This window comes from Brachionichthys hirsutus, chromosome 3 (assembly GCF_040956055.1).
Source record: "Brachionichthys hirsutus isolate HB-005 chromosome 3, CSIRO-AGI_Bhir_v1, whole genome shotgun sequence".
Lineage (NCBI taxonomy): Eukaryota > Metazoa > Chordata > Actinopteri > Lophiiformes > Brachionichthyidae > Brachionichthys > Brachionichthys hirsutus.
Genome location: NC_090899.1, coordinates 11,845,689 through 11,859,687, shown reverse-complemented (window position 1 = coordinate 11,859,687; position 13,999 = coordinate 11,845,689). Strand labels below are relative to the sequence as shown.

Sequence of the window (13,999 nt, the reverse complement as noted above, 5' to 3'; positions counted from 1 at the left end):
TCAGAGTGCTACTGAGTGTGCAAGTCATCCTTGGAGAGGCACGGACTGCTCGAGTAGGGCTGGACCTGTGAGGGAGAACAGAGCTGTGGAACTGGGTCGTACAGGATTCTCAAGCTTGGGATCATCACATCTTTTGGAGTCGGTAGAGTGCAAAGGTAATCTTAGAGGAAAGCATCACATGTTCACTTAGAAAGTTAAGGGTTACCCTACTGTACCCTCCATATGACTGTCAAAATAAAAGATGAGGAATTGATGGTTTTAAACAGCAATAAAAACAACTACTTTATTTTACAAATCTCGAGAGCTGGATTTACTTTCACTTCATTTGTGTGTGTGTGCCACAGTCATTATGTCATTTTAATTAATTTACAAGTAATTAACTCTTATTTATTATCATGGCCAAGCTCGATGCTTATTGGTCCGGTTGTATGGCCTCTTATTTCTTCTTTTTGTAAATAATTTAAATAACTTGACTTGACCAAAGTAATTGGCAGCTGACTTCTCACACCTCCCCAACTACTCACAAGTTCAAACAGCTGGAATAAAACTGAAAATGCAGACTCATTAATGAGGATACCCATGATAGGGGCTGCAAGCCTAAATTGGATTCTTCCTTTGTGAGTTTGCGCCTGTGCATTCTCAACTGCTGGCTTGTAGACTGAGTAGCATTCAGACTTTGCTTTGTGCTCTCCACACACTTCCATACTCTGTCAGATAAAACTGAAAAAGAAGCCCATAATGGAAAAACAGAAGAGAATTATCTTACTTGTATGCTGATTTGAATCCATGTCAAAACCAGAAAACATTTCACAACATTTGAAACAATAATTTGGTCATTTTCTTTGTTATGTAAAGATTTGGCTCATGACAAAGTTACATTATTTTAACTTTGCTCATGTCTTTGCAGCAACAATACGAAAACCACACTGAGCAACCTTAGAGATTATATTTCAGGCATTTGAGATTTAACTTGAGATGAAGCTGACAGACCTCTCAAGAACAACACTTCTCTGCCATTGTTTCATTTAGATTTCAACCACCTGTAGCAGCGAGTAATAAGGTTGACCGTAATGTGTTTTTCAGAGGCCTCCGTGACACTAAGGTCACCAAAGTCACAGCGCAAAGGAGGGTGATTCAGGTTCTGATTTAGGGTGGATTTCCCCTGAACCACAGCAGCGAGCAGCCAAAACAAACTCCTGCTGATGGTTTGCCTCTTGCCTCCGGTCTCTCTGGCCTGCTTCTAGACAGCAGCCAAGGGACCCTCAGCGCTCAGAGGGAGGAGCGGCAGACTCCTCGGGCCCTCCCTCTTGCTATAAGACCAGAGGCGGACTGAAAGACTCCGACAGCAGGCACACGTGGAGGAAAGAGGCAGAGAGAGGAAAACGTCAGGAGAAGTTTAGGGAGAGACAGACCAATAGAGGCAAAGTGCTGCCACAGGCTGGGAGTTGTTTGTGCTGCTGGGATTGAAAGAGACAAATTTAGAAACAAAGGATCAAAGAGGAGGTCTAGAGGAGGAAAAAGAGGGCAGCCAGTGAATTCAGCATGCCATTTTGAAGCTCATCCAAAGGATTAACTGAAAGAAGAACTGACTTTTTGGATGTGAAGTGTTTTCATATAAACCAAGAAGGACCTGAACCTGCAGTCACCTGTGACACAGCAGCTTTGAGGTCACATTGATCTTAATCACTGACTAGGAATCAGTTTTCTGATCTTCGACTTGAGTAAGCATCATAAAGCCTGCACCTGACTCACCTCAAGACGTCCTGCGAAGACAATAACGGTAAACGAACAATTCAGGAGAGGACAGCTTTGGACTGACTGGCACAATTTGTTAGGCAGCTTTGAATAGCGAACTCATAAACGCTACAGGTCAAAGAGAAGAAGAGCGTGGGATCATCACCAGGATTGACCAGTAGCTGCCAGAGCCTGAGGTCGAGGTGAAGATGACCTTCGCCATGCTGCGCTCAGCACCTCCTGCAGGCCGCTTCTTGTACGGCGACATCGCCCTCCTCTCTGAAGATGAGGATGAGAACGGCAGTGAAGGGTCAGGCTCTGAGGAGCGCAACTCTGCAGCCTTCCGTCTGTCCTCTTCATCACCATCTGCCTTTCACATCAAGGTGAACAGGAAGAGGAAGCTGTGTGGAGGTGTAGGGGGTGGAGGGGTAGATGTGGAGGCCATGGTGGAGAGGCTTGGCTCTCCGCTGTCTCCTTTCCTCCCAGACGGTCGCCAGAGGAATGCAGCCAACGCGCGGGAGAGAGATCGCACCAATTCTGTCAACACAGCGTTTACCGCACTGCGCACTCTCATCCCCACCGAGCCTGCTGACAGGTACATGCATGAGTAAAGGTGGCGCAAGGCAGTTTGTCTTAACCACAAATGCATTCCCAAAAACAGATTTTACATGCGGGAACAAAGATAAGAGCACCCGGAAGAAGCTTTAGCACTAGCGGCACTCCAATTGAAGCCGCCCTGCATTTAATCATGAGCAGCTATTTCATAGCCTCTCCAAATAAATATTCAACATTACTGCTATGATCTGTGTATTTTGCATTTTATTTTGCAGTGTGTTGTGACAATGCTTTTTTTTTATTTTTTATTGTTTTACGCCATTGTCAATTCTGTGTTTTCGATCAATACATTTCATCACTACATCTTCTGATTTAACAGGAAGCTGTCGAAGATCGAGACGCTACGCTTGGCCAGCAGCTACATCAGCCACTTGGGAAACGTCCTGCTTCTGGGCGAAGGCCTTCATGATGGACAGCCGTGCCATGCGCCGTCACCACCGTTCTTCCACGTTAACTCCTCCCCCACCCGAGGATCCGACCAATCAGGCCAGCCAAAGCACATCTGTACTTTCTGCCTCAGCAACCAGAGGAAAATGGTGAGCAGAACAAAATAAGATTGGCACTCTGTAGCATACATACTTCCGCCAAGTCCCAACAGTCTTCTTGAATTCAAAACAAATGATCTGCAACAATAACTTTCAGTATAAATAAAACCACCCGAACAAATTTTTAATCTGGTGGATTTTCATTTGGATCCACACCAAATTCTACCTCAATATGCTTAGATTTTTTTTCCATCAAGATCAATGCATTATTCCAAGAGCAATTAGGGGAAATGTGAATAACGCTGCCTCACAATGATAAAGAATGAGAGAGAGAAAGTGAAGCGTAATAAAGAGTCCACCAAACTAAATTGGGTATTTTTTGGCCAGAGATCAATCCTCCCACCACATTTAAGGATTTTTGCATAAACCTGTAGCGAAATCACCCGACAAATGGGCACGGGCAGAAATAAAAAGTGATTTTGTGCAGGTAGAAAGTGAAAAAAAAGGACAGATTAAAATAAAGTAGTGTTTGCAGTAAAATGTCAAAAAAAATTGTACTGTTTTCACATGAGATGAAAAACACGCAATGAATTATTAAAATATTAATAGTCTTTCATTCTCGTTGTGTGACCAAAGTGGTCAGAATAAATAATTTTAGAATATTTATAATACATATAACTAATTACTTATATAATCAGAGTACTAAAAACAATACACGCTGAATTAAAAAACAGTTTTAGCTAAAGGTGACGCTGACCTTACTATTGAGGGAAGCTTTCAGTGCTCTGGGTCAGTTTGGTGTTAAAAGCTGACCTGAGATCAGTGACTCTGCCTATAAAGCTGATTGGCCCCAAGGGCCATTAAAACAGAACTGTTTAAAGTCCACTTTTGAGGTAAAGGACTGTGTATTATAGTTCTGTTGGGGGTTAGTTTGAGCCGAGCAGGTGGCTTTCTGAATCTCCCTGGGCGCTGCAGTGAATGGGTCCGAGTCGGAGGGCTGAGCGGAGACGTCACACCACAAACTCAAATTCTGTGCTTTTTCTATAGATTTTTGAAAATAATAATTTTAAATTTACAAGATTATCTACACATGAAATCCATTAAAACTAAATGTATAATTTGGTGAATGTAATATTATTATTTCATGGTAGTATTGTCTGACACAAAAAAACAATAAAGCACGAAATGTGGGTTTTCTAAATTTCAGATTAGAATCTTGGCGCCATTGAGGAATGACTGACGCTTCCTCCACTGCTGCAATGCTTTATTATCTTTATAAGCTCATGTTTGATCAATTCAACATTAGAAACAGAGACAATCGAGAACAATTCTGGCACCAGAAACTCATCCGTTTGATGAGAAATGGCAGGGAATGAAAAGCTCCCGTCAGTTGACTGGACCCAAACGCTGACAGCCTGAACCGAGGATGGCAGAGCGCTGACGTCCACTCAACCTTCCCCCTCTACCAGAGCCGCTGCCCATTTAGCAGGATTTATGGGTGAGGAGCTGACATCTGGCAGACTCCCCGGTTACCCCAGCAGTGTGTGAAAGCTAATACCCTCCACAGTGTCTAAGCCCAGAGAGCCTTTAACAGGGGGATAACCTGAGTCTCAGCAGTGTTCGTCTCCCCCTCCGTCCCGCCCGCCTCCCCTCCCGGCCGTTGTGAGTGAAATGCTAGACAACCCCACAGTGTGTGGAACCCAGACATCCTCATCTGAGAGATCTCCAGCCTCTCGTTCGCTCTCCTGTCTCCTTTTCTTTGTGCTTCAACCCATCCTGCAGGAGTTCTTCACCTGCATCCCGTTCCTCCTTTACGCTCACAGACCTCTCATGCCACCGCACCTTTTTCTGCTCCTCATTCTTCCCCCCCGAGCGTCTCTGATTTCTTCAGCTCTCTCCATATCGATCAGCCCAGTGGAGGTCAGCGCTGTCAGTGGGACCTGTGTAATACTATCTGCTGCTGTCAACCCGCTGCTGCAGACACATGACTGACCTGCAAATGCATGCTGGGTAGAGAACGAATCTGAAACATTCTCATGTCAAACCCTTCAAAATGTTGACACTTTGATTAAGTCTTATTTAATGTCCGCCATATTATGCTGTTTTCCATTAGCCCAGTTCGTACTATTCTCTGTTGTGATAAGGTGAATCCAAGTGAAATGTCCTAATCAACCCAGCACTTATTTTCCCACATAAATCTACACTTATGTGTTAAAGATGAGTTAGGGAACAATTTGGAAGGTTTTTCATCCAATAAAATGACTGCCTTCTCAGTTAAAGAGAAAAATATGTCCTTTAAATTTGACTTTAATCCCCACAGCTCACAAATACTTAATTTAATTGAAGAAAAAAAAGAGTTCTTGTAAATTCTTCTCACAGCTGGATGCTGCGGCTATACCAAAGGATCAAAGTGTGAATTGTCAGGGACTATTTTCAGCGCTCTACTTAGCATTTGCCACAGAAACTCAAAGTAAACTAAAGTGTATGCTTATTTCCACAAAAGAACACGATGACCAGTGTGACTTATTGAGGTGTTTCAGCAGAGTGGGGATTATATAAGGTTTTAAACAGACTGACATGCGAATGGGATCAGTCCTTTGCTGTAGTCGGTCTTCTTGGGTGATTTGACGAAACTCTTTTTTTTTTTTTTTGGAGCATCTTCTGGGACAGAGATAGTTAACTCTGATTAGGCAGCAGAGAATGTGGTCTTCCCTGGAAAAGTGGCTATACAGTGCATATAAGTGGGCTAAAGGGCAGAGTCGGTGCTGGTGATTACAGAGAGGAAACGATTGTGGAGGTAAAATGAGAGTTTATGTCCAGAGTGCTCTCCTTGTATGTTTTTATGGTCATTGAGGTTCATCACAGCTGTCAGCTCTGCTTAGACCAGCTGCTTCAATTACACTCCTTTCCAATGTGGGAGAGGGTGAAAGTGAGAAAAGAATACTCTCATTTCCCCTTATTACGTGTGTATGCAGTATAACTGTTTCAAAACAAACACTCCTGTCCGTAATGACTACTGAGCAGCGAGGGCTCCACTGTGGCGTTTGGCTTATTCAATACTAATGTGATCTTATTATTAACTACGTGACTCGATGCGAATGATAATACAAAAACATATCAAGTGAAGTGAGGGATGATGTGTATTTAATATGAAGGATTCTTTACGTTACAAATTATAGAGAAAGATTTTTAAAATTATTTTTTGTTGCTGTCCGCTTTGATATTTAATTCTTCATTTTCACGGAGGATTTCAGAAACACTTGTGAGGTAACTAAGGAACAGCAAACATCTTCTCAGTATGTGAAATCATGGTACAAATGTAATTTTCTGCACCACTGGTAGTTGGTCTTTCCCCCCGTTAAGCTGTCTTCTATCGATCTACTCGACACACAGCGGGATGTTTCTGATTGCTATGTGCTGATCAGCAGCCAGCGTCCACATACATCCTGACAAGGTTTGACTTTTCAAAAACACCTCTGGGGTATAGCAGCAGCGGACTGACATGGACCCTACTTTGATAGAAATGGGATGCATCTGACGGCGACATCTGTAAATGAGATGTAGAAGGCTGAAGACGGAGGATGGAGGTGAGCACAGGGCTGCAAAAATCCCTACGCTGTCGACATGATTGATGCAGTTATCCCGTGTTAGGCCTCTCAGCTTCTGCTGATCAGTGATTCAGGTATCTGGACTACCGACATCATGTGATTACAGATTTTAATTGTTATAGCTCAGCTAGAGTTTAACCTCAATGAGCTTGAAATGGATCAAGGCAGCACGAGGATCATCTTGATGCTTCTTTGTAAATTCTCGAGTCCAAAAAAAGAAAATGTGATATTTTAATCGACTGTGTTGTTTTCAAGCTGCAGCACTTGAAGCATTTTTACAGCTTCCTCCTCAACCGTGGCTTATTTATTTTGGCCTGAAACAGGGACAGGGTCAATTCAATTCAATGGAAAGCACAAACAGAAATAGCATCTCGTCTGCCAGTAACAGCAATTATGCTGAACTTTTTCCTTTTAAGCAGGAGGTGACAAGAAAAAGTATTTTCCAACAATTTTAAAGAAGCCCATTTGACAAAATAAAGAGAATTTATGATTAGAAAATGAAATAAAAATGTGATAAATATATATCTACTCTGATAGTTATAATGTCATTGTTGTAAAAAAAAAAAAAGCTTCTCCTTTGACGTGGTTAGCGGAGTTTACAAGCATTTAAAGGCGTGACCCCAATTTAATGGCATTGTGAAGAAATCTCATCAAAAAAATGGAAAAGTAATGTTTGAATTGAGGAAAATGGCAAACTGAACAAAAGATGTCTAATATTATGAGCAGTTTACATCTCGGCTGTAGTAAAAGTTTTATGTGTGATCATTTTTGTGAGTGGCTGGAAAGAAAGGCATGTGGAAAGACAGTGACACTAAAACGGCACCATGAAATTTGCAAATGGATTTATCTGTGCGTGTGTGTTTTCATAGAAAGAAAGAAAGAAAGATTTTATGTCTGTTCTAACTGTGATGTATGCAGGTGACATGGAGGGACATGTACAAATACAGTACACACACACACACACACACTCTGACACACAAACTGGGTCTGGATCTGGAAGTCATTGGCCGTTCAGAGCGGAGCAACAAATGAGCTAATTGTTCTGTAAATGATTTATCCTCTGGTGAGGCCTCTATAGCCAGTGTTTAATTCAGCTGCTACTATTAGAAACACATTGACGTTGGACTTTGATGGTGATGTTAAAGAAGCCTGGAAACCGCTCTCTGTGAAACGCCCTCGCTGCCTACAGAGTCACTCACACCCACACGAATGACACACGCACACAGATGTATGCCGACCTTAGGAATACTAACACACACATGTGCAATGCAACACAATCAGAGACTTTTATCAAAAGCTTTCTCCTCTATTTTCCCCTTGTCTTTTCAGCCAGACGGTTTCAGTGAGTGTTTCTGGGCACCAAATAAGCCTCATATATGATTAGTCACTTAAGAAGGCTGGGATCACGACTGCGCTTTCAACACTTTCTAAACTAATGGTTTGCAGGACGTTGTGGAAAGAGAGATGGGGAAGGAGAGAGAGACAGAGAAACAGTCTGGGCCTCAGCACAATAATCAGCTTTGCTATTTATCTTCCAGTTTGGACAGTTGGTTTTCGACCGTGTTGAAACTACACTTTGCTTATTTATGGAGATCAAATGAAGCATTCACCTTAAGAGGGCTTAAATACAAGGATAGGACTAATGACTGTGGGTTTTTACAGTCATTTGGTTATTAGTCTGTTTCCACTGGGGGGAGGGGGGGGGGGGTGACATCATTTGCATGAAGTAGACATTTTAAGGTCATAGATGAAAACTAAATGACTCTCATTTGCTGATATATTTCGTGTTAACTTGGCATTTATTTTTTTGTGCCTGAGGAGCGAGACTATTTCCATTAGCATCTCAGTCTAAACTACGCTGATGAGGGCACTGATGCTATCTAACATGCTGCAGCCAGCTTTCAAATATATTCCTGCCCACGTTCAGTGTGTGTCTGCGAGTGTGAACCCGGCCCTGTGCATGACGTATGCCTTCATGCATGGATCCGTCTGTGTACTTTCAGCACAGATGGAAGCGGTTAAACCCCAATTTAACGCCAACCGAAGAAGCCGGATCAGATAACTAACAAAATCTATTAGCAAAACTACCATTCCGTTGTCATGTGCTCTGTGGGGAAAGTGTTGGTCACTGCGCAAATGAAAACACGGCGACAGGAAAAAAAACCAGAAAATAGAGCAAAGTGAAAAGAAATCACACACAGAATACATATGCAGGTGTCACGTGTGAAAAGGAGTCCGTAATGCAAAGACAACGCGTGTAAAGCTGTGTTCCCTGAAGATAACGGCGCATTGTGCAGCCGGTCGGTGTGAATTAGGTTATCTAAAGTAAATTATATGGTTTCAGAAGCCATTAAGATACTTGTTAACAAACCGCAGTGAAAGTGAAGTATATGTGTGAGGTACCCAAACCACATAATGGAAGATTTGGTCTGTTAGTTAGCTTCATTTAAAGGTCTGATGTGCGAGTCATTGCACGTCTTCCTTTTGTCTATAATCCTCTAATGATCTTTTTTTAGGGTAACTGTGCCTTCTAGTAGACAACGGAGGGAACTGACGCACGTGCACATATTTTAACTGGATAAAGGGATATTACCAGTTTTCATTTCATGGATGAATACCAATCTACTTATATGATTGTCGGGCCTGTAACCAAGTGGAATTATTTTTTCCAACCAGTCATTTCTGTCTTCCTGCAGCCAGAAACTAAATTAGATGTTCGCATTTGACAGAATGGCAACACAGGAAAAGAGAGGGAGAGCATGTGCATGGAAAATCCACGTTTATAGGTAAAGGAAAAGCTCGGGTTGAGTTTTGGGAAAAACAATATTGAAGCTTGAATTAGTGGATTTGATAAGACGCATGAAGCGATCGGTTTACTGGCTTCACGTTCAAGTTAAATGGGCTCCGTTCACCTTGATATGACAAGAATATTGTTCCAGAGTGATAATATCATCATATCTATAATAAACATCATCAGGTGATTAGATTAGTGTCGGACAAATCACCCCCCAAGGAGGTCAGTGGCATACCTTTATGTGTGTGTGTGTGTGTGCTCTGTTGGACTTCAGGTCTCAACAACCCCCCCCCCCCTGTTTTGACTGAACCATTCACACACCAGCTGAGCCTCCTTCACCAGATACATCTGTGCTTCCTAAAGCACTGCTGAGCTCTCTCAGAGAGATGTGAGCCATACATGGGCTACTAGTTGTTAGTTTTGCTAATAGTAAAATGAGTTACATTAATTGCTAGCTGGATAACTGAATGGAAAGTTGTCAGCATGTAGGCATTACTCATCTACACTGATATGATGCATCAAAGTGGAAACGGAGAATTCCCCCAAACCGACTGTCCAGATCTGAGTCCTGAGAAAGTGGAACCTAAGCATTAAATATTTTAATAAAGGTTAGGAAAGGATCTTGATCTGGATTAAAGCTTAAGTAAGTAAGTAGCTTTTCCAGTATTTTATCAAGACCATCCTCTCTCTGACTTCAGAGCTCTCTTAAATTACCTCTGCTGTTACAGCAGCTTATAGTTATAATGAACATTGCTAATGTTGCACTGATAACAAATAGATTGCATACATCTACGATTCACCTTTGCTGTTTCGTCCTAACGCCCCTCCAGCTGTGGCTGGACACATCTCAGCCGAGGGCCACATCATATACATCTGGCTCCCAGGAAATATCCCCAGAAATAAGAAAAACACACCAACGAGTAACTCAGCTGAGAGGTGTGTACTTGCATGGCCAACAACATAATGGTAATGGTCCATGTCTAGATGATAGCATCTTCTGGTCTGAGTCCAGCTGGAGGAAGTATGGACAATAATAACTCTTGTGTCTCCTCACACTCACTTCAAATCAGAGGGAGTCCAGATTCCTGTCCAGAACCTATGATCTCACTCTCTCATTACAGCCTGATACCCTTCCAAACACCTACCCACCTTTGTTGATGTCGTCAAATGAATTTTTTCCAAACACCTACACGTTGTGCACGGTCTGGGAGGAAATGTGTAGCAGGTGTTGGGCTGATGTGGGACATGGGGGCGGCGGACCAAGGTTTAGTTGAAACAATATGAGGAGGGGAACAAACAAGGAGAGAACAGGAGAGCAGAAACGCTGACCTTCACACCTGTACTTTTAATTTCTTGTGAAATTAAGTTTGGTCGTGGGTGCTTACTTGACATATTTGGCAAAGGCAGGAAACCATAAATTACTTTAAAACAAACTGATTTGACACCTATATGAGACGATAAAAGAAACAGACTAGAGAATATTTAATACATCTGGTAAGACAAGGATGAGACTTTGCATATCACTGATGTGTTCAGTGACATGCTGTGGGTGTGGGTTGGAAAGCAGCGGTATGGCCTGAGAAGAGAGCGGCGCAGTGAGAGGTGAGATGAGGGGGTGGGGGGGGGGGGGGGTTATTTTCCTGGCCACAACGTTTCCTCACCAGCCGGGAAATAGTGGCTTCTCTGCTCTGATACCACAGATAAAAATGAGAAGCGTATCCTCACGCAACGCTGTCATCCTTCAGCTCATGATGTCACTCTTCAGGCTGTAATGAAGTCAGTTACCACAATTAAGTCACGGTAGATATACTCCTGTGTAGAATGTCTCATGCAAACCACATTTTCAACCTCGGTGAAGAGAAACAAAAACATGAAACCAGTAAACCACATCCATTTCTTGTGCGAGTAATTGCAGTGAAATGGTATCTCCTTCAATAATGTGGAGATCCCATTACAGTGAATCGATGGGGGCCCCATTGATTCGCTGTAATGGAGGATCGGCATCAAAGACAGCAGGCGTAATTCACCTGTTCAGCATTTTTAAATATAAGAAAGGATTCTGTTGCTGTCAGTACATAATTCTCTCTTAATAGTCGTGTGTCCGGAGGGCTTGCTTAGGGGCAGTCTCACGAGGGAGGGAGCGTCGGAGGGGTTCAGGGTTAGGGGAGAGGGGTTATCGTGACAGGTTATCTACTGGATGCTTTCTTTCTCCTATATTGATTTTTACCAGTAGAAGACTGGAGAAGTGAGAAGCATCTGTATCTATTGTGTCTGATAAGCTTTATACACTCCTGATATTCCAGCCTTCTACATGCACTGATTCATACCAGCATACTCATATTCAGTGTATTGTTTTTAATTTTAATTTATTTCATCTATATCTCATTTTAATTTCCTTTTTTTTATTCTAGATTTTTCACATTGTACTCTTTACCTTAAATAATTTGAACAGCTGCACGGGTTTATTCTCTCTGGGATCAATGATAGTAGTTCTGATTGTAATGGATTTTGTTCCTGCAGAGAGTTTGATGAGAATGTTGACATGTCAATAGCATTAGCATAAATCTAGAGCCCCGTGATGCACTGAGGCTCCAGCAAAGCGAAAGCGAAAACAGTGGATGAGCATGGGTGGATGGATCTCGAGCCACCCATAAGCTTAACTTAATGTAAAGACAAGAAAAGGGAAGAAACAGCTCACCGCTCTGTCCAAAACTAACAAACTTTGTCTAACAGCCCATTTGAAGCTCAATATTCCTATCCATCAATAACAATGGACAGGCGTGGTACACCCTGTCATGTCCAGGGTGTACCCCCCCCCCCCCCCCACGCCCGTAGACAGCTGGGATAGGTTCCAATAAATCCTGTCACCCAGATCTTGGATAAGCGTCAAGAAAATGAATGAATGAATGTGTTGCTGGCAGCTACGCTGATGACTTAAGAGTTTAACATTGATGATGTGACATGTTGCCTCCTCTCTCTTGCAGAACAAAGACCGAGACAGGAAGACTGCCATCAGAAGTTAACAACGAGGACACGGACACACGGATCAGAGGCTCGCCAGTTTGACAAAGCGTCTGGGCAACTTGGAGACTCGACAGTCTCGTGATGCATTTCAAAGACTCATGAAGAACTATTTGTAGCACTTCCAGGACTTGAAGATCGTTACCAAGCATTTCTCTTTTTGTATTTAATATTTTTTATATCAATTTACGAGAACTTTTATTGTTTTGTTTTTAGGGTGTTTTCATGTGTGTAAAACACTTCTGAAAAGGTGAGTTGAGTACTTGCAGTACTATCGTTAAAGAGCTTTCGTGTGATTAACAAGACATTGAAGAACCTTTCAAAAACACCTAAGACTTGAGACTTCTTTCTATATCGTTCAAAGACTCTTCGTTCAGAGTCTGAGGACCTTATGGCTCATGATCAAAATCACACAGAATCCATGAAAGACAAATTTGTATTCAACAAAAATGTTGTGTGTTATTAATGTGTAAACTGAAATATATGTATATTTATAACATTATATAATGAAACTGCGTTATTTAACCAGCATTGACAAATAATAAAAAGGTATGGCCATGCAAAACATTGACTTTTGATGCAATTTTTTACATTACAGAAAATATGCTGGAAAGTTCTTGTTGTTTATTGTTTCAAATAATCATTTCTGAGAATGTCTACATGCTGGAAAGTAACTCAAGATGATCAATAAATTGTTTGTATATTTGGGAGTTTATTCATGTAATGGTGGTATTGTGAGCCTATTGTATTCTTATGCCCTCCAACCAATAAACATTACAAAAGATTCCAAGGTGATCCTAACTGGGCTGCCGAAGGAGTGATAATTTTGGAAATGTTTAATAATTCCTTCTTTTAAAATAAAAGTAAAAATGGAGCAATCATATGTTCCACACTCACGACACCTGCAGCACACAGCTCTCTCTCTCTCTCTCTCTACTGCTTTCTTTCTTCTCCTCCGGAGCATCATAGCATATGACAGAGAGGGTTTTAAGATGAGGTGGACAAGAGGGCTTTTGAGGAGCAAAGAGAGGGAGGAAAAAAGAGAGCAGAATCGAATCTGCAGGTATTGCTCCTTGGACATCTGCCTATGTCCCCTCACTGTCCTCTTCTTTACCTTTCCACATGCTCTTTCTCTCTTCTCCTCCTCTGCTCTTCCTCCCTTTTCCCCAGAGCGCCACTGGCCACAGTCTGGTTGGTGATGGTTTTCCAACCTGTTTAGCCATGGACTTACTCTCATCTATCTATCTATCTATCTATCTATCTATCTATCTATCTATCTATCTATCTATCTATCTATCTATCTATCTATCTATCTATCTATCTATCTATCTATCTATCTATCTATCTATCTATCTATATATCTCTCCATCTATCTATCTAGGTAACCAATCTATATTAATTCGGTTTAAATCCAGTGCCCCATCACTGTGAAACTACAAAACAGAAGTATTTCTGAAGCAATTTTCCACCATTAAATGAAACGTAAATGAGCCATCCTTTAAATGGCGTCCAACCCCTCTGCTGCAACGCTTTGGTGTTTCCAACTTAATTTTCAACCGAGTTGCCAATTATGGAATTATTTTCCTACAATGTGACAAGTGCCTGGTGAAGAAAAACAACCAATACAAATACCAACGGCACGTGTTTGTGCTGCCAAAGCAGCTCTTAGTCGAGACGGCCCTGAAAAATCAAAGCTGATTTATGGCATTTGGAATCTCACAAACACCCTGAATCTAGAAATA

General features: G+C 41.9%; 1 protein-coding gene across 1 annotated transcript; it reads left to right on the top strand.

The window, feature by feature from the left end:
- The first annotated feature begins 1,943 nt into the window (after positions 1 to 1,943).
- On the top strand, positions 1,944 to 12,259 carry LOC137917430 (basic helix-loop-helix transcription factor scleraxis-like). Its single transcript, XM_068760174.1, has 3 exons — positions 1,944 to 2,329; positions 2,669 to 2,885; positions 12,221 to 12,259. Exons 1-3 carry the CDS (start codon positions 1,944 to 1,946, stop codon positions 12,257 to 12,259), a joined length of 642 nt encoding a protein of 213 aa, XP_068616275.1.
- The last annotated feature ends 1,740 nt before the right edge of the window (positions 12,260 to 13,999 follow it).